This window comes from Typopeltis vanoorti, chromosome 11, assembly GCF_054136105.1.
Source record: "Typopeltis vanoorti isolate ZY-2024b chromosome 11, IOZ_Tvanoo_1.0, whole genome shotgun sequence".
Classification (NCBI taxonomy): domain Eukaryota; kingdom Metazoa; phylum Arthropoda; class Arachnida; order Uropygi; family Thelyphonidae; genus Typopeltis; species Typopeltis vanoorti.
The window spans coordinates 106720586-106748171 of record NC_143559.1 but is presented as its reverse complement, the minus strand read 5'-3'; the positions used below and the strand labels follow the sequence as shown (position 1 = coordinate 106748171).

Sequence of the window (27586 nt, the reverse complement as noted above, 5' to 3'; positions counted from 1 at the left end):
GTTCTGTTGTATGCTTTTCTGGAGACTTCAACTTTATGAAGATCAGTCACTCCACACACACACACACCATCCATCTCATCGACTGTCTACCCCTTCCTCTTTTTCCAGGAACTTTACCTTCTATTATTGTCCTGAGACGTCCTCCTTTCATCCTTTCAATATGTCCAAAATATTTTAACTTTCTTCTTTCAATATCATTAAGGAGCCTTAAAGTTCTACTGATCTTTTCTAACATTTGTATTCATTTGTATGCCTTTCAGTATATCATATCCTCAAAAGCCTTCTGTAACACCACATCTCACATCCATAAGTTGCTGTTTGAAAAACAACTGCATCCAAAATCCTCAACTTTGTTCCCATGGAGATAGATCCATCATTCCTGATTTAGACAAGTCTCTGACTTGTTTTAGCCATTCCTAATTTTCTTCTGAACAGCAATTCTTCCCATTAATAATGGATCCCAAATACTCAAACTTGCTGCCTTCCTCAATTTTTTTCCATTAAGATACATTTGTTTCTCAAGAGCTTACCTGTTTGTATTTCATTTGAGAAGCATAACCTTTGTCTTGCTAGGATTGAGTTGAAGTCCTTTGTTATTACTGATCTTGTTAACTTTGTCAAAAATTTGTCCTAGTTCTAATTTGTCATTACAAAGGAGTACTGTATCATCATCATACCTCAGATTACCGATCAATCTATCTCCTATCCTAATTCCTGTCTTGAGTTTATACAATGCTTCATAAATGATGTCCTCTGCATAATACTAAACAAGTGAGGAGAAAGTAAACATCCTTGCCTAACTCCTTTTCCAACCTGAAGCCAATCAGTCAATCCAACACCTGCTCTTACTGTGGCTTCTTGCTCCCTGTACAAGTTGGCTATTAACCTGATAGTGTGTTGAGGAAAACTCATTCTTTTCATTACTTCCCATAGTTTCACATGCTGAACAAAGTCAAAAGCTTTAGAGTAGTCTAAGAAACACATTACCAGAGGGAGTCTGAATTCTTCATATTTTTCTGTGATTTGTCTATGACAAAGGATTTGATCTCTGGTGTCCTTAGTTTTCCTAAAACCTGCTTGTTCCTCGGACATTTGTGCCTCAACTTTGGTCTCAATCCTATTTAGCACCTCAACTCTCTGTTCAAAATCCTTCCAAATCCATAGCCTCATCAATTTCCTATAGTCTAGAGTCATCAATGTATTATGTAGTTACATAATCTTTTTATCCCAAACCTTACTTTGTCACATCAAACTGACAATGATTATCTTATACTTGCTCACACTGCCAATTTATTTAAATCATCCAGAAAATCTCTATATTACCTTTGTTAACTACTGTCCTCTCAGATTTACATCATCAGCGCACAACTGGATATCCATCACTATATCATTAATATACAAATGAAACAGCAATGGCCCTAGTACAGAGCTGTGGGACACTTGACATATTCCACTCTCCAGATCTGCCATTCACCCTGCTATCTATCAGCATCATATCAATTCCTATATGGCACCCTTCCAAATGCCTTTGCAAAGTCCAGCAGCATCATCATGCAGCTATCATTATAATGAAAACTATTATGGCCAGTCAGGACGAGCAGATCATATAGGGTCTACTAGTCCCTAATACATTATTATTATTGTCAGCTACTCATTATCATGAAAACTATTACAGCCAGTCAGGACGAGCAGATCATATAGGGTCTACTAGTCCCTAATACATTATTATTATTATTAAGAGACCTCCAGAGAGTCAGAAACTCACTGAGGGAGGCAATACCATTTGGCTATACCGGCTGTTATACCTATTCTTGAATTTATTCACACTACTTGCACACACAACATCCAATGGCAATCGAATCTAAACACATGCCACTCTATGAGAGAAAAGCTACTGTATCAGAATCATCATGGAAACAAGGAGACCAGTCCTGCACGCAATAATCCAAGTGAGTTCTTATCATGCCCTTGTAAAGAGGTAAAATGGCTTCATTACATGTCAAGGTTTGTTTCAGCATTGCAATTATTCTCTAAGTTGTATTTACAATTTTTGCTATATGATCCTCGAACTTCAACTTCCTGTCTACTAAAACTCCAAGATACCTAACCTGATCAGTTTCTTCTAGCATAATATAATATGCCATTGGATATCTAATCACACCAAAGTGCATGACCTTACATTTATTAACATTGAACTGACAGCCATTTTCCCATGCCTTTTCAAATCATTCTGCAAGTACTGCATATCAGCAGCACTCCTGATTACCTTACTTATCTTTGCATCATTAGCAAATAGCTGTATGTCACTTGTCAAATCCTTCCCAATGTCATTAATGTACAGATTGAATAATAATGGACCAAGGACTGATCCTTGAGGTACACTAGTGGTTACTGTGATTCTTGCACATTCACCCCCCCCCCCCCATATACGATTTCTTGATATCTGTCAGTCAACCATCTCTTATCCATGCTAATAATTTATAATCCAATCCTATATTCTCCAATTTATACAACAGTCTGCCATGCTGTATTTTGTCAAAAGCCTTAGCAAATCCAAAAGTATCATGGTGTATCCATTCCCACTGGCAATCGATAATAATAATATTATCATTGTCTAGTTCAATGGTAACATTATTATAGAATGCAAGCAAGTTGCTAAAACATGACATTCCTTTAGTAAACCCATGTTCATTGCAAAGTAGGATTCTCTGTCAACCCACTTCCGAATGCGAGCCCTAACCAAAATCTTCACCACCACCAGCAGTCCTGTGAAACTGATTGCTCGATAGTTGGATACATCGGTCTTTGCCCACTCTTATGCAATGGGATTACCATACAATCTTTCCACTCCTGTAGAAAGAATTATTGCTAGAATGGAAGAACATCTTTGCCTGCTCTTATGCAATGGGATTACCACACATTCTTTCCACTCCTGTAGAAAGAATTATTTCTAGAATGGAAGAACATCTGCAATCTCAATGAAGAATCTACAAAATAAGTAAAATATTTCAGCTATTTAGGCACATTTCTTGGTGAAGATGGCATATTAAAGATGAAAATAGAGAGCAGATAGCAAAGCTGATATGGTGAGGAGCCAGCAGAATAAATTTATATGGAATAAATATGGAATAAAGAAATGAGCTAAAACACTAAACAAGCAGTTAAGACAGTATTCAAACCAATATTAAATTGCGGATCTGAGAGTTGGGTTATAAATAAAACAGAAATGATCAGAGACTAGAAAGCTAAGATATGAGAGTTTTGAAAAGAAAAAAAAATTAGGGAAGTGAACAAATGGCACCAATGGTAGAATCATATAAAAAATTGAGTTATCAGGAAGGAACATGAACATTGTTTGAGGAGAGCTAATCTAAGGTGGGTATGGTCACTTAAAAATGAATATTGGAGGGAAAAGTAGCAAAGTCAGGTGTCTGATGCCAAGACGTGCAGGAAAAGACTCAAAGAATGGCAAGATCTAGGTGGACTGATATAGTCAGAATTGCCCTAGAAAACAGAAAATCTGCCAACAGTGGAATGCTGATGACAGATGGATTGGAGAAAAATTGTTAACAGGAGGTAAGTGATAATGTAAACTTAATCTTGTAATACTATCATAGTATCCTGCATGCCCATGAGGATACATATCAGGAATTTGATGATGACACTTAACATCATAAAGATCCTATTTCAAACTACAGTTGACCCTAGAACAACGCATGGGTTAAGGGCACCGACCCTCCGCGTTGTTCAAAAATCTGTGTATAACTTTTGACTCCCCCAAAACTTATCTGCCAATAGTCTACTGTTGACCAATAACATAAGCAGTCTTACCAATAACATAAACAGTCGATGAACACATATTTTGTATGGTATGTACGTATTATATTTTTACAATAAAGTAAGCTAGAGAAAAGAAATGTTATTAAAGAAAATCATAAGGAAGAGAAAATACATTTACAGTACTGTATTTATCGATACCGTAAGTTTATGTCATCTGTTTACAAGATGAATCATATGTCTGTTCTGAATCATATGTACTTACATCAATATTGTCTTATATGGTTAAAAATAAAATACTATGTATTACTCACATTAGACACCAGAAATGAAAAGATAATGCAAAAAAAAAAAAAAAAAAAGAAATTCACATTTATTTGCAGGTACAACGATTCAGGATAGGATTCATTCTAGGCTTTATGGTAGCCTAGCCTATAGACTTCTGGTTCCCATCTGCCATACGGCCGCGGGAGGGTAGCTATATGCTACCATTCTAGGGAGAGATGATTATGAGCAAGATGGTTTCCCATTGCCTTCCTTGCCGTAAGTATTTATGACTGCAACCTGTGTGTTCACGGGGCCGGTTTGCCTGCTTGCGGGATGAAAAACCTCAGATAAACTGGCGGAAAAAACCCTGCGGCCCACGCCCAAGACCGGCTAACTTGGCTATGGCTGAGGAAGATCCTTAAGCTCCTCACGTCGTGGACGGGAATCAAACCTAGGACACTCCTTCCCCAGGCATATGGTTGCGAAGCGCAAAGCCACTAGGCTAACCGCGCAGACCGCCTATAGACTAATGAATGAATTGTTATAAAATTTTAATTTTATGCTAATTAAGTAATTTAAATAATTAACTAATAACAGTTAATTTTACACAGTTATGATTTAATTAATATATATATATATATTAATTAAATCATAACTTTGCACTACCTTTAAACTTGAACTACATTCAGGCGCAAACTTAACTGTTTTGCTTACTTGGGAGAAGGAGTAAAAAAAACCAAGTTTATAAAATTACTTGGTATCCTTAATATATATTATTTAAAAAAAAACGGCTTTTCAAATTAATTTCCCACCTTGCCTCAACCTCTCCCCACATTTTCCTAACCCCCCTCCCTTTTAACAGCCTAACAGCAGAAGTATGCAGAATGAAGACAACCTAATATCCAAACAAATTATGTGCAAAATTTCTGCCTCGGCTAGTCTGCATATATTTATCATTAAAATACATCTATAATGCTCTAAGAAATTCTTGAGTAAAAACCAATGTTTTTAAAATAAGGGATACTCCTAAATGAAAACAGACAAAAATAGTAAAAATAATAGTTTTTAAGAGGAGTAACATGGGAATTTTCCTGGAAATAATACTTACATTTTTATGTTTGTTTACATTTCTCTCGACTGTGAATGCCCATGTATGGTCTGTAAGTGTTTGTGTGCATAAGTGTTGATAAATTTTAGCTTTTTATAATATTTTGTGTATATTTTATGGTAATAAATGATAAAATAGTCTACTGTCTATATATATTTTATGCATTCATGACAAAACTAATTTTCTTATTTTTTTGATATTTCTAAGCTGCACAGTTCATCTGTAAGTTTTTCAAATTGTTGCAAATCTTCAAAAAAGTTTCCATTATATTTATTTTTAAAAAAATACTTATAAGTTGACTCACACAGTTCAAAACTGCGTTCTTCAAGGGTTGACTATATTTTCAATGGTACAAAAATACAATGCTAATACTATCACTCTCGCTTAACAAGCTTATAATAAGATTAAAAAATAAATTTCTATATATGACAATGAGCCATTTTTAGGGGAGGAGGGTTTTATATTTAAAAAAATACCTGGGTGAGATCTATTTCAGCAGCACCTATGTCATTTTTAGCTTTGTCAATGGCTTCTTGGGCTTTATCCTGAGCTGCTCTGGCTTCCTCTAAAGCATCCTGAACTTGCTTGGCAGTATCCAAAATTGCATCAGCATTCTCTCTTAAAAATTAATTTCATGTATTTGAATTCCAAACAATAATGAACAATTTTTTATAAGTAAACACTGCAATTATCATACCAAAGTGCATGACAAAGTGCATTAATTTATATATAATTTAAATTATATATAAATTAATGGAATATGTTTAAAGGTTTTTAATTCAAACATCATATTCTGATAAAAGGAATCAAGTTATAAGAGCTGTTAATATATACATACTGGCCACTGAATTAGAAACCTTTATGCAGATGTATGTAAACATCATTTATGCAGTGTATATGCCAAATATTTAGCCACATGTGTCATCAAACATTCTAGACAATTATTTAAGAATGCAACTGCTGGTTAGCACTCATCAATGGCATTGATCACAACGGGAAAAACAAATGATTTCGGAGTTCAATAAAGCGTATATTGTGGGTGTCCATTTGGCTGGAGCCATGATTTTGAAAATAAGCAGAGCTGATTGGTTTCTCAAAAGATGACATATCCTGGGTGTTTAATTAGTGACAAAATAACCCACGTTTCTTTTCAAAGGGGAGTTACTGTAGTTCTAAGGCAGCATGTTAGGAAAGAGATTGCTGTCATCTGAGAAGGTCATCAAGAATTTAGTCTTGAGCAGGATAAAATCAAATTTCATATTGAAAAGAATAACATGTAAGAAAGTTTTAAAGCAAATAAAAGTTGAGTAGCTCTCAGATGTGAACTGTAGACTAAAATACACAAAGATTATTGAAGAAAAAATGAAAGAGTTTGAGAACAGAAACCAAACCTTAGAGATTCAGTGGCAAGCCTTGAAGAAAACCCTGATTGATTCAGCCAGAGAGGCATGTGGTGAGGTTGTCTGCAAGGATAGAAAAATCAGAACTCCATGATGGACACAGGAAGTTAAAGAGGCAGTGAAGGAAAAGAAGAAAGCATATCAAAAGTTCCTTGCAAATAAGTCAGCCTGTGCTCTTAGAGAATACAGAAGCAAATGTAAGAAAGCTAAACACTGTGTAAAACTAGCCAAACAAAAGTCATGGGATGACTTTGGCAAGAATATAGAAAATAAATATCAAGAAGGTGGTAAAATATTCTGGAGTTTGTTGAAGAAGGCTGAAATGGCTTAAAGAGTGCTATAAAAGGAATTAAAAATGATGAAGGTGATATGAAAACGGGAGAAAAAGATATCCTTGAAGTATGGAGTAATTATTTCGAAAAATTGCTAAATAAAACAAGCTGTGATAGCACAGTGATAAAAAACACTCAACAGGCATACAGGCAGGAAATACATATCCATACTTGAATTGGAAAAAGCCATCAAAGGCTTGAAATGTGGAAAGGCAGCAGGAGTAGATGATATTTGACCAGAAATAGTTAAGTATGGTGGTATAAAAGTCTTACAGTGGCTGCACTGCATAGTTCAGAAGGCGTGGACAGAGGGACGAATTCTCGATGATTGGAGTATAGCTCTCATAGTATCCATATATAAAAAGGGAAATAAAACAATGTGAGAATTACAGAGGTATTTTCCTACTGAGTGTTCCTGGTAAAATTTATGCTAGTATACTTGAAAAACGGTTGAGAAGAATTTGGGGAAGAAAAGCTTGGTGAAGAACAAGCTGGATTCAGGCCAAATAGAGGCTGTCAGGATCAGATCTTCACTTTATGACAAATAGTCGAGAAATCATCGGAATATAACAAAGATCTGTATTTAAGTTTTGTCGATCTGGAAAAGGCATATGAGAAGGTGCCTAGAAAGAAGCTATTCAATACGCCATAGTTATATGGTGTCAATGGGGCATTATATCAAGCAATACTTTGTCTTTATTTGAGTTGTAAATCAGCAGTTAGGATTGAAGGAAGTACAGGAAGACAGGAAGATAGTTTAATGTTAAATCTGGTGTGAGACAAAGATGTACATTATCTCCTCTGTTATTCATTATCTATATGGATCATATTATGAAGGAAAGTGGTATTAAACTGGATATCAAAATTGTAGATGTTAATGTAAGCTCTGTCCTTTATGCAGATGATGTTATACTTCTAAATAAATCTGCTACAAGTCTGCAAGATTCTCTGACTAAATTGAATAACTGTTGTAGTAGATATGGTATGAAGGTGAGCAATAAAAAGACAAAGGCAATGAAAATAGGCAGAATCGTCGAAAATGTCAACTGCATTGTGAATGGAGAACCTATAGAACAAGTAAAACATTTCAGCTACTTAGGCACAATTTTTAGTGAAGATGGTAAATTAAATATAGAAATAGACAACAGAATCAACAAAGCTGGTATGGTAGGAAGTCAATTAATAAATTATATGAAATAAGAGAGAAATTAGTCAGAACACTAAATTAGCTATATACAAGACAGTGTTCAAACCAGTTTTAACTTATGGATCTGAGAGCTGGGTTAGAAGTAAAACACTTAACCAAAGACTAGAGACTGCAGATATGAGAGTCCTCAGAAAGTTTAGAGGTGTGAACAGATGGTATCAATGGCAATATCATATTAAAAACGAGGATATTAGGAGAGAACTTGACATTGTCAGCATCCAGGAATGCACTAGCAGAGCAATTCTCAGGTGGTATGGTCACTTAAGCAGAATGGGTGAGGAAAGATTAGCAAAACAAGTGTTCTCTGCCAGGTTGGCAGGAAAATGACCCAGAGGAAGGTCAAGATATAGATGGATTGATACAGTACAAAGTGCCTTTGATGATAGAAATATAAGATCTGATAATGTTGGGGTCCTGACAAGTAACAGACTGATTTGGAGGAAAATTGTAGATAGGAAGTTAGTAATGATGTAAATTTTTCATGTAGTATTATCATATCCTGTACACTCCTCCCCTAGAGGGTACATGGCAGGAATTTGATGATGTTTCCAACTCATATCTCACCAAACTATGTGCAAAGAATTAAAGAGGATCAGTATTGGCAGTTGCATGCTTATACAGAAACCACTGATTTCTGCAAAGAACTGGAAAGTTCGTCTTCAGTGGTGTCAGGAACACTGTGATGGGACATTGGAAGACTGAAAACAAGTCATATGGTCCAATGAGTCAAGGTACACCTTGTTCTGTACTGACGGTAGCCAAAGAGTTTGGTGGAGTCCCATGAAGCAATGAACCCAGCTTGCCTTGTAAACACAGCTCAAGCTTCTGGAGGTGGTGTCATGGAGTGGGATATGTTCTGTTAGAATGGAACAGGCCCACTGATACTGCTGGAATGTCAGGTGTCCTCCCAGGAATATGTGAATGTTGTTGCTGATCAAGTTCATTCTGCAATGCTGACTTTTTACCCAGCAGCTAATGGTTATTTTCATGTACGACAATGCTACTGTCCACCATGCAAGAATTGTTGGACAATGGCTCAGCAAGCATGACAGCGACTTGCACTATCTTCCCTGGCCACCACAAAGCCTGGATTTGAACCCCATTGTGAATGTATAGGACACGTTAGAAAAAACAGATCTGGGAGAAAAGTCCTCTTCCATCAAATCTGAGCCAGTTAAAGGACTGTCTTGTGAATATCTGGTATCCTGTAGATGTAGATACAATCCAACACCTTGTGGAATCTATGCTAAACCACACATGTGCTATAATTTGGGCTAAAGGAGTTGGAAGTTCCCCCCCCCACTTGGTTAGACTATAATAAATTTAGTTTAATCCTTTATCCAAGTGTAAGCAAACAAACTTTGCACATGAAGTATCTTCAGGACTGAGGCAACTCGTCGTAAAGGTGGATCAAACTCGCATCACTCCTTGTCTTGGTATCTCCCATAATGCAAAGCACATCGCCTTGCGGACATGTATAATGCTATGCATTAAGGGAAGGGCAACTATCTAGACTGGTTTCAACCTTTATTGAGGTCTCATCAGTAGGAGCCAGACCCAGAGGTGGTGATACTAAGGCGGAAGCAATGGAGAAGTCATATTTACCTATACAAGTTGCCAAAAGGTGTTTCACCTTATTATTAAATTACTCTGGATTTAGAGAAAGATGTTGGAAGTTTTTTTTTTCCCACTTAGACTATAACTGGGAAGTGGCCCTTCCCTTAATGCATAGCATTAAGCTTGGTCCACCTTTACAACAAGTTGCCTCAGTCCTGAAGATACTTCAGGTGCAAACTTTGTTTGCTTACACTTGGATAAAGGATTAAACTAAAGTTATTATAGTCTAACCAAGTGGAAAAAAAATATGACTTCTCCACTGCTGCCACCTTAGTATCACCAGCTCTGGCTCCCACTGACAAAACCTCAATAAAGGTCAAAACCAGTCTGGGTAGTGTCCCTTCGCTTAATGCATAGCATTATACATGTCTACAAGAAGATATGCTTTGCATTATGGGGGATACTAAGACAAGGAGTGATGAGAGCTTGGTCCACCTTTCCCACTGGTTGCCTCAGTCCTGAAGATACTTCAGGTGCAAATTTTGTTTGCTTACACTTGGATATAGGATTAAACTAAATTTATTATAGTCTAACCAAGTGGGAAAAAAAAAACTTCCAACATCTTTCTCTAAATCCAGAGTAATTTAATAATAAGGTGAAACACCTTTTGGCAACTCATATAGGTAAATATGACTTCTCCATTCCACCTTAGTATCACCACCTCTGGGTCTGGCTTCCACTGATGAGACCACAATAAAAGTCGAAACTGGTTATAAGCTTGGGTGATGAATAGCAATGCTATGGCCCATGAAGTTTTAACTGAGGCTTGGCTGTTGCTGTCACCCAGGTCCTGGGTGGGGTTGGAGTGGGAACAAATGGTAATGCTGTAGCCCATGAAGTTAACTGAGGCACGGCTGTTGCTGTTACCCCTCTAATAACATATGAGCAAATGAGTGGCTCTGCTCGGTGGTGGGGTGAGCCTGCCATGGGGTAGAGTCAACACTGAGAGTTCTTCTCAGTGGCAGAGTGAGACTGTTACTGAGGGGAACAATGCTGAGTTTTGGGAGTTTGACCTGTACTTGAACATTCAATAAAGGTTGAAACCGGTCTGGGTAGTGGCCCTTCCCTTAATGCATAGCATTATACATGTCTGCAAGGAGATGTGCTTTGCATTATGGGAGATGCTAAGACAAGGAGTAATGACAGCTTGGTCCACCTTTACCATGAGTTGCCTCAGTCCTGAAGATACTTCAGGCGCAAACTTTATTTGCTTACACTTGGATAAAGGATTAAACTAAATTTATTACGAGCTAAAGGAGGTCCAACAAGGTATTAAATAAAAGTTCGAGTATGTGTAATAGTGACACATTCATAATATAGGTGTCCTCCTGTGATGAGTCTTCGGACTCCTTGGAGGTGTCATGAGTAATAATAATAAAATACTATTTTATAACATGCTGTTTTATAATTATAACTGCCATATTTCAATAACTGTAAAGATGTACCATTTATTCAAACAAGATCAGATTTCAGATAGGTTATACTAGCAGTAAAAATTCAAAAATTCAGCAATTTTAATATAGATGAGTGAATATTCAATTGGGATGCATTTCTGAAAGGTGATTAAATCTCAGAGCTGTATTTTCTACTGGGTTAGATGTTAATAACAAGGAGATTACTAATAACTTCAGCAAAAATCGAATGTTTACTTTATCGGTGGTAATATACCAGTTTTTAATAATGCAATTTCAAAGCAATAAAAAACAAATAAACATACCCCTTATAAATATTTTACTGGCCTGCATCAGCTTAGCTCACTGGATATGAATTATCAATTGTATAGAGATAAGATTCAGGAAGGAGAATGGAAAGGGAACACTACACTGCTTGTGTAAAGAATTATGCAGTTCAGTACAGTCACATGACTACTAATACATGTTTTGTTGGCAATTATCTGTTGATAATAAAATGAAAAACCCTAGAAAGATGCTATAGAGAGATCTGTAGGCAATATTCACTATCAAAGATTAATTATATTTTTTCATGCTATGCTGAATTCTAGAAGTTTCCTTTTTGTGCATTTACCACTTCTCATAGTTAAATAGGTAAAACTTCAGTAGTTGAATTATTGGAAGGGAGGGAATCATAATGTGCAAATACTGAACAGATGAATTGGTTGTTAGAACCCACTAATAATAAAAATCCTTGTCACCAACAATCCCTGGAAGTGAGCAACTGCCCAACTTCATGATATTTTTTTTTCTTCATAACTATGATGGTCACCTTAGAGAGGATACAGTCACTGTAGTAACCTCTAGTAACTATTAATCAACAATAAATACAAAATGCATTTATTTTGCATATGAATATTAATAATTGATACTATTTCAATCTAACATGGTTAGAGAATTGTGGCAAACTTTTCATAACACAGCATTTTTGAGCTTGTGTGTGTGTGTGTGTGTGTGTGTGTGTGTGTGTGTGTGTGTATGTGTGTGTGGAGGGAGGGGGAAGAAGGGACCCCTGCTATTATCTTGGATGTAATTTTTCAACATTTCCATTCTTTTTGGTGAATCCCCACTGTTGACTTGATAGTTGTTATTCAAAAATAAATTATTGGGAAATCCCTTTTTTTTCTATCTTTTATTTTGTTGGGAAGTGCTAGGTTCTGTACTATTGAACTTGTACTTGTTTGAGACCATTAAAAGTGTGATTCTGAAGCATTCAGTTCATGATTTTTAAGGTTTTTTGTAAGGTCATTTAGGTTTTTATTTGATTGTTTTATAAAATTTTTTTTAACATCAATAAAAAGACTTGAAGCATTTGAGATGTGGTTATACAGACGAATGTTAAAAATCCCATGGACAACAAAAACGTCCAATCAGGAAGTACTGAAACAAATGGGGAAATCACGTGAACTTTTAGATACCATAAAAAGAAGGAAAACTGCATATCTTGGTCACCTACTTCGTAATGAAAAATATAAGATACTTCAATTGATTATAAAAGGGAAGATAAATGGAAGAAGAGGACAAGGAAGACGAAGAAAATCTTGGCTGGCAGATATCAGACAGTGGACTGGTATGGACTCTGAGAGACTGCTCAGAATAGCTGAGAATCGCTCAAAATTTGCCAAGGTGGTCGCCGACCTCCGATAGAAGATGGCACTCAAAGAAGAAGATAAACTTTTTACAGGTACTATTACTAAACTTTGTTCTTAGGAACTGCATTGAAATAATTTCTTTGTTATGAATTAAATTCCAACCCTAAATTATGCCTAATGAAAGTTAAAAAAAAAATACCACTCAAAAGAAATTATTTCTCTAGAATCAAAAATACAAATTTTGGATCACCATAAAAAATGGGAGAAAGGCATTGTAAGAATAAGATGTTATTATTATTATTATTATTTAGGCCTCCAAGGAGTCAAAAGACTCATGGCATGCTTAGTAGTGATGAAGAGGAAGAAAATTAAACAAACGTACATTATCTGACATATCACAGTTTGTAAGACAAATGTTCAGTTATTACTATTATTGATAAAAATTAAATTTCTGATAGTTATAAAAATAAGATGATGTATTTTTGCTAGCTTTTGGAACATATCCTCCCCCCTTTTTTTTGTATTGGTTCTTGGTCCCATGGTTTCACACCACACGAGATTTTACAGGAACCTAATTACCATGTAATATGAAGGTTACTTGTACATATAAAAACAATTATAAATTATAGCAGTAATGTTTCTATTGATATAAGAATATTTTGTTAAAACAACAGAAAGCTATATGATATTTAACATTCTGTCCACTGATAGTCTGCACTACTATTATTTTTTAGTCACATGAAAATGATAATGCTCATTATGCTTTATTTGAATATAAATACATCTCCTTTGCAGTTGACATTTAGGTTTCTTTGCATAGCAAGATTTACGAGTCACGTCCAGAAAGTAAGGTTCATTCAGGATTTCCTGCCAAATAAGATATGGGAGGAGGAGGATCAAGCATGTGTGGTAGCATAGAGTGACTCATTAGCTAGCTGTTGACCATTTTACCTTCGTTCTGTTATTGTTTGTTGTCTTCTATGAATAATTTATAATGAGTGCTGTAATAAAAAATTCCACCAGTTGCGAGGTTCATGGTGTGATACAGCTTTTGTTGGCAGAAAACAATAGTGCTGCAGAAAGTCACTGACAACTGTGTAATCAATTCTGTAAGGTTTATGGGCATAACATAATGAGTGATAGTAAGGGTAGGCAATGGTGTTGTTTGTTTAAAGAAGGGTGCAGTGGCAGTGTGTGTGTGTGTGACAGATGATTTGGTGGAAACGACACCATTGCCTAACCTTTCTGTTATTTATTACATTAGGCCTGTAAACCTTACACAATCATCGATCAATTTCTGTGGCATTATTGTTTTCCTCAAAAAAAAAAAAAAAAAAAAAAAAAAAAAAAAAAAAAAAAAAAACGTATCACACCATGAACCTTGCAACTAGCTGGATTTTTTATTCGTAAAACAAACAATAATAGAACAAAAGTAAAATGGTCAACAGCTAGCAAACGAGTCACTCTATGTTACCACACATTTGCAACCTCTATCCGATATCTTATTTAGCAGTAAATTATGAATGGACCTTACTTTCTAGATGCACCTCTTATTATCATGCTCTTCACTACCAAATCAGGCACAGATGGTAGAGCCATGACAGTGTGGGTATACCTATTTCTGACATTTAAAGTAGCTTAGTGAGTTAGGGATGCAGAAGCTATAGACTAATTGAGATATTCTGCTTTTACCAATGCCTAACCTTAGTAGTGATGAAGATTTCTGTTTAATATTTAATTGCTAACTGTAATGAAAACTTTTATAAATAAAAATTTATTTCATTTTACTTACTTTGCTCTGTCTGCCCTTTCTTTAAGTTTCTTAGCTAAATTCAGATCGTCCCTTGTAGCATTCAGAATGGCATCTATATTAGTTAAGCTAGCTATCGTATCATTTATCTGACGTGCCAAATCTGTGATCTGTTCAGGTCTCAGAGATATAGAGAGTGCTAAACACTAGTAAAAATAGTTAAAAATCAGTTAAATACTGTATAGCATAAAAATTTTGTCATAATACAATTATCACTCAATCATCCAATAACAATGGGAAGTTGATTTGCTAGTTGAGTTACGTAAGGTTGATGTGGTTAACTGAATGTACAGCTAACCTGTTCCAAAAGCCAGATTACATGCTGGCCACCCATTGAAGATTGGTAAATCATAGGTTTGATTATTTGAAAGTGAGATAATTAAGAGATCACCATAATTTTTTCTTCCGTCAATAGTAGTAATTATCTTTCTCTAATCATTTAAATTTTATTTTTCACCATAAAGTCCTTGTAAAAAAAGTCAAATGTTTACATTGTTTTGCTTTTATGTGATCAGTTAAACCAGAAATCACATTTATATCACATCAAGACAATTATGTAAAAGCAAAACAATGTAAACAATTAACTTTTTTTTTTTTTTACAAGGACTTTATGGTGAAAAATTAAATTTAAGTGATTAGAGAAAGATAAGTACTGCTATTGAACATGGAGACTGTTCAATAGCAGTGCTTATCTTTCTATATCAGAGCACTGCATTTAGCAATTAATCTTCAGTCATTCCACAGAGAAGGAATAAGACTACTGTAATATATAATCTCCATACTGGTTTATGGTATATGAATTTATAGTTTATGCTTAATTGCTGAAGTAATACCATGAATCAATTTTGTGTGATTGGCTTTTATAGTGATAAAATAAGAACTATAAGAATTATCGGATTGGCATTAAGATACTAATTTGATTTCTATCCTTCATATATATATATGTGTGTGTGTGTGTGTGCGTGCGTGTGTGTGTTAGCATGTGAAAACTAATCCCATCAAAAAAGTCACATCACAACCAGTCACAGAATACAAAAAAAGCCAGAATCCCTTCACTAAAAACTCAATTTCACATCCATTTTACTAACATCTGCAGCATTAACACAAACATAAATGACATTCACCATTACTTGCAGTCTTCCATACCACACATCTTAGTCCTGACAGAAACTCAGATTGCAGCTACATTTACTACTGTCCACTTCCAATGTCTCCTGACAGAGAATGGCTAATTTCGAATCCCTGCTTTTGACCATCTCTGACTCAAGGTTTCCTTGCACCATTCCCTAACATTCACTTGTTGCATTTACTGGTCTCCAAACCCTGATAACTACTCAAACCTCTTCACATTCCTTTCCATTTTTTTCTGCAATCCAGTTATTCAAATACTGAAGTTACCTTCCATGGCAACCTCAATGCCCACAATTCTAAATGGCTTCCCTATTCCAACACCACTGACCAAGTTGGAGGAAAAGAATAACCAAGACAAATCATACATTTACCTACTGGAATTTCTGATAACCCACTTCACTCTCTAAATACTCTATCTCTTTATGACCAATTTTCTTTCCAGATACTCTGCAGAGGCCACTTCTCCTCTTGGGAACCCAGAGAACAATCTTGTACATCTCATCTCTCACAGAATGCCCTTCCTCCGACCACTAATAACCTTGCATCCTCTGGCACTGCAAAGGAACCAACTGGGATGATGTCCAGAATTTCTACTCCTCCTTTCCTTGGTCTGACTATTGTTTCTACTCAACTTACTCTAACACTTTCTTTTAAGGTTACATGGTGATCAGCATTCATATTAATTAAATTAGGGAAACAAAACACACGTGTTAAAAAGATTATTTTACTGATTACAAATAAAATAATAACTTTACGTTTCGACCTCTGTATTAAGGTCATCTTCAGAAGGATACATTCAGAAGTATAAGAACAAGCTACATGCTGTTGCACACTACACAAGTAAATTACATCTACGTTGTTAGCTAATCTTTTTTTCTCTTAGCCTGCCCTCTAGTGGGGAAAAAAAAACTACAATAAACTCTGCTAAAGTCCTCATGTACTAGGATTCTTCTGGAATTATACAGTTATATTACGATTATCTTCTGGATTTGTACAGGTTGCTATTGAATGTTCAAGGGAAAAAAAAAAAAAAAAAAACACTTCACTGGGTCTTGTATTGAGATTTTTCTTTGTGGTTGCTATGAAGATTATTCTAACACTTGCTGTGAATGAGTCACAGAAATTATTCCAACAAAAAAAAAATTGCCTCCTCTCACACATGAAAGTTGTGCCTTCTAGTCCATTGCTAAGGCCATTGGATGCAACTTCTGCTCTAAGTACTTCTACCTCTTTCCCATCCTGATGGCAACACTGTTACTTCATCCAAAGATAAAGATGACCTCCTGGCATCACTTTTTTTTAAACTTGCAATCTAGGCAACGTATATCTCCTGTAGTTTTTCAACAAAAAGACAAAAAAACTACCAAATAACTTGAGTAATAAAAAGTTTTCTGGTCCTGATGGCATCTTTCCATCCTGCATCATTTCTACAATCTATCATACTATCTGGTATTTATCCTAATGCATGGAAGCAATCTCATATCCATCCTATTCCAGAAAAAGGCAATAGAAGGCAAATGACAAACTGCTGACCAATTGCTATCACCTCTTCCTCTCCAAAATAATGGAGATAGTCATCAATAGCCAACTCCTCCACTACTTAGAGGCTCACCAATTAATCAATGACCACTAGTATGGATTTTGCCATTCAAGATCCATAGCTGACCTCATAGCTTACATCACCCACCACGGAACACATGCCATTGAGAGGTTTGGAAAAACTTATGCTGTCATTTCCAAAGCTTTCGACCATGTGTGACATAAAGGCCTGCTAAACAAATTACCATCCTTTGGTCTCCCTGATACTCTCTGTAATTGGGTAGACAGCTTTCTCTGCAGTGATTCTCTGCAAGCGATGGTAGATTGCTTCCTCTCTTCAAGCTTCATAAATTCTGGAGTACCTATCACCTACTCTCTTTCTCTTGAACATAAATGACCTACTTACAATCACCACTAATCCCATCCACAGCTTTACAGGTGATAGTACTCTCCACTCATCCTTTCCATTTGACAATTCATGTACTACTCTGGTATTCCAGGCTACAAGATCATCTACAACCAGTGCCTTAAACATTGATCTACATTTTATCCTTCAATGGGGCGAGGGCAATCTTGTGGTGTTCAATATCAGGAAAACATACTCTTGCATTTTTCTCTCACAAAAGAGATCTCAGCTTACCTACCCATACCCTCAGTAATATACAAACCTCTCTGCTTGGACTAACATTTACCTCCAGTATCTCCTAACATATAAACATATCACATCAACAGCCTCCAAAAAAAATTGGGATTCTCTTTTCTTCAAGAAACTATTTTACACCCACCCAACTCTTAACTATATACAAATCCCAAATCCACCCATGCTTAGAATGCTACTCATATGTTTGGGGGAGTACACCTAAAATTTCCCTTAAAATCCTTAATTGCTCATCTCATGTCCAGAGATGAGCAATTAAGGCTCCTAGATGATCCCTCTCTTGCAGATTCATTTCAACCTCTATCTCACAGATGCAGTGTTCCAGTACTGTGTCTATTCTAAAGGTATTTCCATGGTCACTGCTCCAGTGAATTGGTAACCATCATTCCTCCACTTTCTGTTGCACCTTTTAATACAAGAGTAGCAGCTGTCCAGCATCCCATTATTGTGCAACAGCAAACACATCAAATCTGCTTCTCCTCTTCCTCTTTTATTCCATCTCTGTCCTCTGGAACAGTCTTCCTCATGAAGTATTCCTAAACAACTACAACCTGCAGCTTTTCAAAAAAATAAAAAATAAACTTGTATCTCAGTCTTCATCTGCACCTCCATACACAGCACTGATTTGTTTGTTTCTCAACCTCTTATGTATGAGATTATATATATATTAAAGCTGCTAAATGATTCTGAAGGATTTGCAGTGATTGTTCAAGTGTACAAAAGTGCAGCATTCAGATTTCTGATTTTTTTTATTTAGTTTAATGACAATACAACTGCATTAAAAGAAGAGGCTAGGAACAAGAAAAGTCTCATTGACTATGTTATTGTTGATAGTGATGTTTTCTCCCTGGTGCAGGACACCAGAGTGTACAGAGGATTTGAAATTGGAAGTGATCACTATTTAGTCTTGAGCAGGATAAAATTGAATTTCACATTGAAAATAATAACATTTAAGAAAGTTTTAAAGCAAATAAAAGTTGAGCAGCTCTCAGATGTGAACTGTAGACTAAAATACACAAAGATTATTGAAGAAAAAATGAAAGAGTTTGAGAACAGGAATCAAACCTTGGAGATTCAGTGGCAAACTCTGAAGAAAACATTGATTGATTCTGCAAGAGAGACATGTGGTGAAGTTGTCTGTAAGGATAAAAAAAAATCAGAACTCCCTGGTGGACACAGGAAGTTAAAGAGGCAGTGAAGGAAAAGAAGAAAGCATACCAAAAGTTCCTGTCAAATAAGTCAGCTTGTGCTCTTAGAGAATATAGAGACAAATGCAAGAATGCTAAACACTGTGTAAAACTAGCTAAACAAAAGTCATGGGATGACTTTGGCAAGAATATAGAAAATAAATATCAAGAAGGTGGTAAAATATTCTGGAGGTTGTTGAAGAAGCTTAAGAATGGTGGAAAGAGTGCTGTAAAAGGAATTAGAGATGATAAAGGTGACATGAAAACGCGAGAAAAAGATATCCTTGAAGTATGGAGTAATTACTTTGAAAAACTGCTAAATGAAACAAGCAGTGATGACAGCACAGTGGTAAAAAACACTGACCAGGCATGCAGTCAGGAATACTGACTTTTTCTTCTTCAAGTATGGATATGAATACATATCCATACTTGAAGTAGAAAAAGCCATCAAAGGCTTGAAATGTGGAAAGGCAGCAGGAGTAGATGATATTCGACCAGAAATGCTGAAGTATGGTGGTATAAGAGTCTTACAGTAGCTGCACTGCATAGTTCAGAAAGCCTGGACAGAGGGACGAATTCCAGATGATTGGAGTAGAGCTCTAATAGTATCTATACATAAAAAGGAAAATAAAACTGCATGTGAGAATTACAGAGGTATTTCCCTACTGAGTGTTCCTGGCAAGATCTATGCAAGTATACTTGAGAAACGGTTGAGAAGAATTGTGGAAGAAAAGCTTGGTGAAGAACAAGCTGGATTCAGACCAAATAGAGGCTGTCAGGATCAGATCTTCACTTTACGACAAATAGTCGAGAAATCATCGGAATATAACAAAGATCTGTATTTAAGGTTTGTCGATCTGGAAAAGGCATATGACAAGGTGCCAAGAGAGAAGCTATTCAATACGCTGCAGTTAGAATTGAAGGAAGTACAGGAAGATGGTTTATTATATTATAATAAACCATCAGCAATATTATATGGTGTCAATGGGGCATTATATCAAGCAATATTTAGTCTTTATTTGAGTTGTAAGTCAGCAGTTAGAATTGAAGGAAGTACAGGAAGATGGTTTAATGTTAAATCTGGTGTGAGACAAGGATGTACATTATCCCCTCTGTTATTCATTATCTATATGGATCACATTATGAAGGAAAGTGGTATTAAACATGATATCAAAATTGGAGATGTTAATGTCAGCTCTTTGCTTTATGCGGATGATGTTATATTTCTAAATAAGTCTGCTACAAGTCTGCAAGATTCTCTGACTAAATTGAATAGCTGTTGTAATAGATATGTTTTGAAGGTCAGCAATAAAAAGACAAAGACAATGAAAATAGGCAGAATCATTGAAAATGTCAACTGTGTTGTGAATGGAGAATCTGTGGAACAAGTAAAACATTTCAGCTATTTAGGCACGATTTTTACTGAAGATGGTAAATTAAATATAGAAACAGACAACAGAATCAGCAAATCTGGTATGGTGGGAAGTCAATTGAATAAATTCATATGGAATAAGAGAGAAATTAGTCGGAACACTAAATTAGCTGTATACAAGATAGTGTTCAAACCAGTTTTAACTTATGGATCTGAGAGCTGGGTCAGAAGTAAAACACTTGACCAAAGACTAGAGACCACAGATATGAGAGTCCTGAGAAAGATTATAGGCGTGAACAGATGGCATCAATGGCAATATCATATTAAAAACGAGGATATTAGGAAAGAACTTGACATTGTCAGCATCCAGGAATGCGTTAGCAGAGCTAATCTCAGGTGGTATGGTCACTTAAACAGAATGGGCGAGGAAAGATTAGCAAAACAAATGTTCTCTGCCAGGTTGGCAGCAAAACGACCCAGAGGAAGACCAAGATATAGGTGGATTGATACGGTACAAAGTGCCTTAGATGATAGAAATATAAGATCTGATAATGTTGGAGTCTTGACAAGTAACAGACTGATTTGGAGGAAAATTGTAGATAGGAAATTAATAATGATGTAATTTTTTTCTGTAGTACTATCATATCCTGTACACCCCTTGAGGGTACATGGCAGGAATTTGATGATGATGATGATGAACTGCATTAAATCTTAATAAGTTGCTTTACAATCAATCTATTGTGTAGTGAAATCTCACTATAGCAAAAGTTATTATAACAAACCTGATCACTACTGAAAAGTCCTAACTAAAGCCCAATAGGCACAATGCTGTACTAAAAAAATACAATTCACTAATAGCAAACCATTCAATTAGTCTTCAAGAGTTTGCTACTGTGAGAGTTTATTATAACTGTAATGCACTAATATCGTCATAATTGATGTACTGGCATATTACAGGTCCTAGAGAACTCTGTGTGTAGGATTCAGATTTCTTTTTGAAGTTTACAATAATCATAGAGAAATATGCTGCCAGGATATTACATTTTTATAAAAAATTTGGCATGGTGAAGTAAAATACGATTTCACAAAATAATGCCAGAATTTTAAATGTAAATTCTTTTCATACCAACCTTATCACAATTACCTAATGCAAGATAATTGTTCACTTCTTCAAACAGTTTTGTGTAATGGTACATCATCCTAACAAAAAGGTCAGTGTGTTTTATGATAAACAACAACATTCGAGTCAGTGATTCAATATACACATCATATGAGTCAGGAATTCGTGTGAAATGAGAATAAGTAGTGTGCATTACACTACTACTATACAGCATAAAAATGCTGTGTCCATTTTTCTTCAGAATAATGGACACAGATATCTCTTAGATATGTTAGAAAACTAATCTCTTCAACAGCTTGATGGATGCACTGATATCATTTCTCAGCTAGATGTAGTACTGCTGAATTATGTATTAAACTTTGGAAGCCCACTTTCTGACTGATGGCAAGGTAGAAAATGACTAATTTCAGCCATTAATTCCAAGTAGGATGTGTACTCATCAAAAGTGACCATACTACAAGAGTTAAAAGAATAAATGAGAAAATAATCAGTTTTACTAGATGTGGTAAAGTACATATAGCAAGACCTAAGGTTTCAGACTGGATGTTATACAGGATGACCATAAAATAACTTTCCCCTCTTTGGAGGTACCTGTAGCTAAAACCAATAAACAAAATGAGACCAAATTTTATACTGAGACTTTCGAAGGCATGAGAGATTATTTCTGCAAAAAAAAATTCAGTACCAAAAGTCGCCAATAGGGGAAATTTTGGCACTGGCAGAACTAAAAAACAAGTGGATAATTACATTAAAGGCAGATAAAATGGAACAATAACAATAACACAGGTGTAAGTGACAGCTGTGTCACTAATTCCAGCTGGATATGTGGCACGTTACAATGATAATAAGAATAATAATTAAACTAAAACAACAACTTGTGAGAGAGACAGAAATTAATGCAGTGATTGAACTCACAGGAAATAATGTTTTATTCATCAGAATCAGGGTATGTAAGCTGGATATGTGGCACGTTACAATGATAATAAGAATAATAATTAAACTAAAACAACAACTTGTGAGAGAGACAGAAATTAATGCAGTGATTGAACTCACAGGAAATAATGTTTTATTCATCAGAATCAGGGTCCCCTGGCATACACTACTTTCAATGTGCTGACCTTTCTTGTGTACAACAAATTCCATCCGGTGTGCGACATGCTCTACAGCTGAGCGTAAGGAGTCAGACTGGATGTTCATAACAGCCCATTTTATGTTCTCTTTCAAGACATGCAAGTTGGGAATGCCACAACATACAGGTAAAGGTTTTAAGGTAAAACAACTTAACAAGTAAAGCATGCTGAGGCAAGGTAGGAAGCATATTGAGCACAATTCGTCAGTCATTCGAATAACTGCCTGAAAGTTCCCAATCCCTTTTTAAGACTCGGGAGGTCGAATCTGATCTGACAGATACATGCTAATTGTTAACATGAATATTCTTTAACCTATCTATTGTATAGGTTGAGGGTCAAGAGTAGCTGTGCATGAGTATATTATGAGTGCTATTTCGCACTTTTGTTGCTGTCAGTTTGGTTTAACACGTGTTATTCAAAGATTTGTGATATTTGACCTGTGGAGGTTGCGGCAAATCTGACAGATACTTGCTTATTTTGTAACAAAAATTTTTATTCTTTATATTTCTTTGTTTCAATAATTTCTAGATTGTAACTGATCCATCATGTATTACTGAAATAGAGAGCCAAAGGCTTATTTTTATCATACATATTCTCTAGGAGATGTGCTTTACATTTATAGAAAATACTAAGGAAAGTCATCTGTAGCTTGTTCCACCTTCGCAACGAGTTGCACTACTTATGCTTGTTTCCGTCGAAACTTTTAGTTTCTATATATATTTTCGACATGAAACTCTTGTAGTTTCTATATTCGGCTATGAAATAATGATGGATTCAATATTCACTTAATTTGTACCATCAAAGTATTATATTTGCAGTGTTTGTTCTTTATTTTTTTTGCATTTTAGCACATACTAGTAATGAATGTATCTCTCAGATATACATCGTGTTATGCTACAAAATTACAACCTCGACCTCCTGCAGGTTAAGTAGAATTGGTAGTGCTGTTGTCACATACGCACAGTAAAATTTGCATAATCCTTTTTACCTGCGTTTACTGCAAATATTTGACTGCTTTCAGCTCCACCAACACCGAAATTTCCCCTATCGGCGACTTTTGGTACTAAATCTTTTTTTTTGCGAAAATCATCTCCCCATGCCTTCAAAAGTCTCAGTATAAAATTTGGTCTCATTCCGTTTATTGGTTTTAGCTACAGATGCCCACAAAAGAGAGAAAGTTATTTTATGGCCACCCTGTACTTCATTCCAAAAAACTATATTCCAAATTGCCAGCCAGGTTGGCCGAGTGCTTAGCACATCCGCCAAAAGTCAAGCTGCAGGTTAGAATCTTGCCGTGGGCATAGATGCTTGTGCTTGTCTGTGAAAATACTAGTGGTAGTAGTGGGCTGTAGATGGCATTGGTGTAGATCATAGGTTCCCAAAGTAGGCAGTACTGCCCCCCCCCAGTGGGCACTGAAGCCTTCCAGGGGAGCTATAGTGGGATGAGAAGCATTTGGGGGTGTTCAGGTAGTCTAGGGGTCAGTGGCTCTTTATAGAAGAAATTAATAATATATATTTAAAAATTAATTATTTTCATGATTTTGCGATTAGATAATCATTTAAAATTTAAATATTGAATTTTAATTCATCTTATGCCTGTCTTACATGATCAATTTTTTTATCAATTTTCTATTTCAATTATTTAATCATTTGAAAATTTACCATGTCAGATAGAAATAGATGTTCAATTTTCTCATTGACATAGAAAATTGACGTGTCATACAGGATAGGATATTTTAACTTCTATTTTTTATATACTTAAAAAATGCATTCATTTTTTGCTATTGTAAAAATTGATCATACCATACAGGCTTTAGTCTATCCATGCAGCAGACGAGTCTTAACTAGTAGTATATCGGTCAACTATTATGTAGGTAATTCACTCAATTCAGCATGTTTTGACAGGAATATGAGTGCTTGCAGTGACTTGTTCAAAGCACGAGTACGATGGTATCGCAAACAAGTCAATGCATGCAAGTCGATTCGGGCTAGATTTCAAATCTATAAATACCAGTGGTTTAGGAATAAGTTTCATTATTTTTTGTGTGCTTTGCCAACAATCATCAGTCGAAAGTGTGATAGATGAGCGGAGTCATACAAAGTGTAAATTAAATCTTTTATTTTGTGAATATTTTTGAATTTTATTACTTCATTATGTCTGAATATAAGAAGAAATGTCGACAGTACAGTATTGAGTATTTGAAATATGGTTTTATTCAGTCTCAAATATTTGAAATATGGTTTTATTCAAACTGTTATAATGGGGGCATTACAAATGTTGAAAATTTATTTATCACTAGGTTAGACTATAATAGATTTAGTTTAATCCTTTATCCCAGTGAGAGCAAACAAAGTTTGCGCCTGAAAATATCTTCAGGACTAAATATAGTGTTGTACTATCTTATCCAGTAAGTAGTGCAACACCAAGGCAACTCGTGGCAAAGGTGGAGCAAGCTACCAGGCACTTCTAACCCAGTATCTCCCATAATGCAAAACACATTTCCTATGTGGATATGTATACTGTTATGCATTAAAGGGATTGGCCATCTACCCAGACTAGTTTCGACCTTTATTGAGGTCTCTTCAGTGGGAGCCAGGCCCAGAGCTGGAGATACCAGGCAGAAGCAGTAGCAAGTCATCTGTGCCTATGGGAGTTGCCAAAAGGTTTATCACCTTTTTTAAAAATTACTCTGGATTTAGAGAAAGATGTTGAGTAATTTTTAAAAAAGGTGATAAACCTTTTGGCAACTCCCATAGGCACAGATGACTTGCTACTGCTTCTGCCTGGTATCTCCAGCTCTGGGCCTGGCTCCCACTGAAGAGACCTCAATAAAGGTCGAAACTAGTCTGGGTAGATGGCCAATCCCTTTAATGCATAACAGTATACATATCCACATAGGAAATGTGTTTTGCATTATGGGAGATACTGGGTTAGAAGTGCCTGGTAGCTTGCTCCACCTTTGCCACGAGTTGCCTTGGTGTTGCACTACTTACTGGATAAGATAGTACAACACTATATTTAGTCCTGAAGATATTTTCAGGCGCAAACTTTGTTTGCTCTCACTGGGATAAAGGATTAAACTAAATCTATTATAGGGGGCATTACAAAATTTATGTCTTGCAAAGTGGGCAGTGGCCCGAAAAAGTTTGGCAACCTATGGTGTAGATGATGAAAGTAGTAGTAGTTAGTGGATTGAGTGGTGGAGAATTGTAGAGTAGGTGCCCTCCCTCGATGAGTCTTTGGACTCCCTGGAGGTGTAATAATAATAATAATAATTTATTATTACTTTTTTTTTTTAATGTGATTCCCACCTGTAAAAAGGTGTAAAACTACAGTACATTAGCAAGTAGACTGAGGTTTTTAAAATTTTCTTTTTAATATTTCATTTATTTTAGACACCAAACAAAAAGCTTTTCAAGCCACTTCAGGTCTTTAATGGGTAGAGCAGTGGTCTTGTGCTAGACAATGAAATTCCTTTCCAAACTAAAGATGTTCACAAATATCTGTGTTCACAGTGGGATTCGAACCCACAGCCAGTCGGATGGAGAGCGGTTACACTAACTTGGCTAATCAGGCTGACTAAGATGCACATATGTATTTAAATAATTATGTGCATTTAAAATAATGGAAATCCTACACTAATGATAAGTGAGCACCAAGATGTAGTTATAAACTTCAGTTACATGATGAAATCAATTGAAAACAGTCATTTAAAAATGTCTTAATTAATCTAGTGAAACAGGATCAGAGAATTCAACACAGCTAACCTCATTAGCCAGTACTCTAATTTCTGCAGGGCGAGCTCCTTCAGATTGTAGAAAATGGTCAATTCGATCTAAAAGCACCTCTATTGCAGCTGTAGCATTTTCTGATCTATTTTTAGCAGTCTGTGCACGTTCAAATGCCAGCCGGGCCTCTTCTAATGCCTCATCAGCATCCTGTTTGGCTTCCTCAATCTGAAAATAATTATTAAAAAAACAAAAAAATAAAATTATTAAAAGAACAAAAGTCCTTTTAGGGTGTTTTTTTTTTAATTAGAAACAGAAAAATAAATTTTTATAAATACTAGTTTTGTAGGAAGTTTTTGGTATTGAGACCACATTGTAATATAAGGAGATTATTCAAAATAAACTTTTATAACTTCACAACTGTTTTTAACAGTTGTGAAGTTATAAAAAACATCTAAATGTGTAATTAATCATTAATAGACTTTGTTGTGTAAAATTTTTATGTACCATTTCCCCCAGATGATGTAAGTTGTAAGACTTACATCATCAGGGAGGTCTAATTGTTTTAATTGTTTATTTTTAATAAACTCCTTATATTACAATGTGGTCTCAATACCAAAAACTTCCTACAGAACTGCTTAACCACAGAAATCTACGTGTAACATAAACACTAGTTTTGCTTCGTTCAATAATATCATTATTCAATATTTCCATTATTATTATACGAACTTGCTTTATTATACAAGTGAGATATTAATACCACATTGTCGACGAATAATAGGATATTTAATATTTCATCATCAATGTTTATTCCGCCTTTCATGTCAATTTTTTGAATGATGATGTCCAGAGTGTGTATTGAGATAAGACATCGCCCTGAATCCTCTACTTCAGTTAATTTTAATCAGGTGATTGAAAAGGGTGATATTTGTTGCCTTCTTTGTATATATCTTTTATGAGCTGGATATATGCTATTTCTACTCATTGTTCTGTTAAAGCTTGGACTATTGCGTTATGTTCAACAGCATCAAATGCCTTTTTAAAATCTATAAAAAGAAGACAAAGTGGAATCTGGTATTCTCTGCATCTTTCTGTTAGTTGAGTAATAGTTTGAATCTGATCTATTGTGGAAAAGCCTTTTTTGAAACTGACCTGTTCT

The 27586-nt window shown here is 35.5% G+C and overlaps 1 protein-coding gene across 1 annotated transcript in view; it reads right to left on the bottom strand.

Annotated features, from left to right (window-relative positions):
• Nucleotides 1-27586, bottom strand: part of LanB1 (laminin subunit beta-1) — a 754433-nt gene that overhangs the window by 84865 nt on the left and 641982 nt on the right. Inside the window, exons 28-30 of the mRNA XM_090400882.1 lie at nucleotides 26467-26655; nucleotides 14544-14707; nucleotides 5629-5770 (exon numbers count right to left, since the gene is read on the bottom strand). Coding sequence (XP_090257008.1) covers nucleotides 5629-5770; nucleotides 14544-14707; nucleotides 26467-26655 — 495 coding nt within the window. The remainder of the gene's footprint in view (nucleotides 1-5628; nucleotides 5771-14543; nucleotides 14708-26466; nucleotides 26656-27586) is intronic.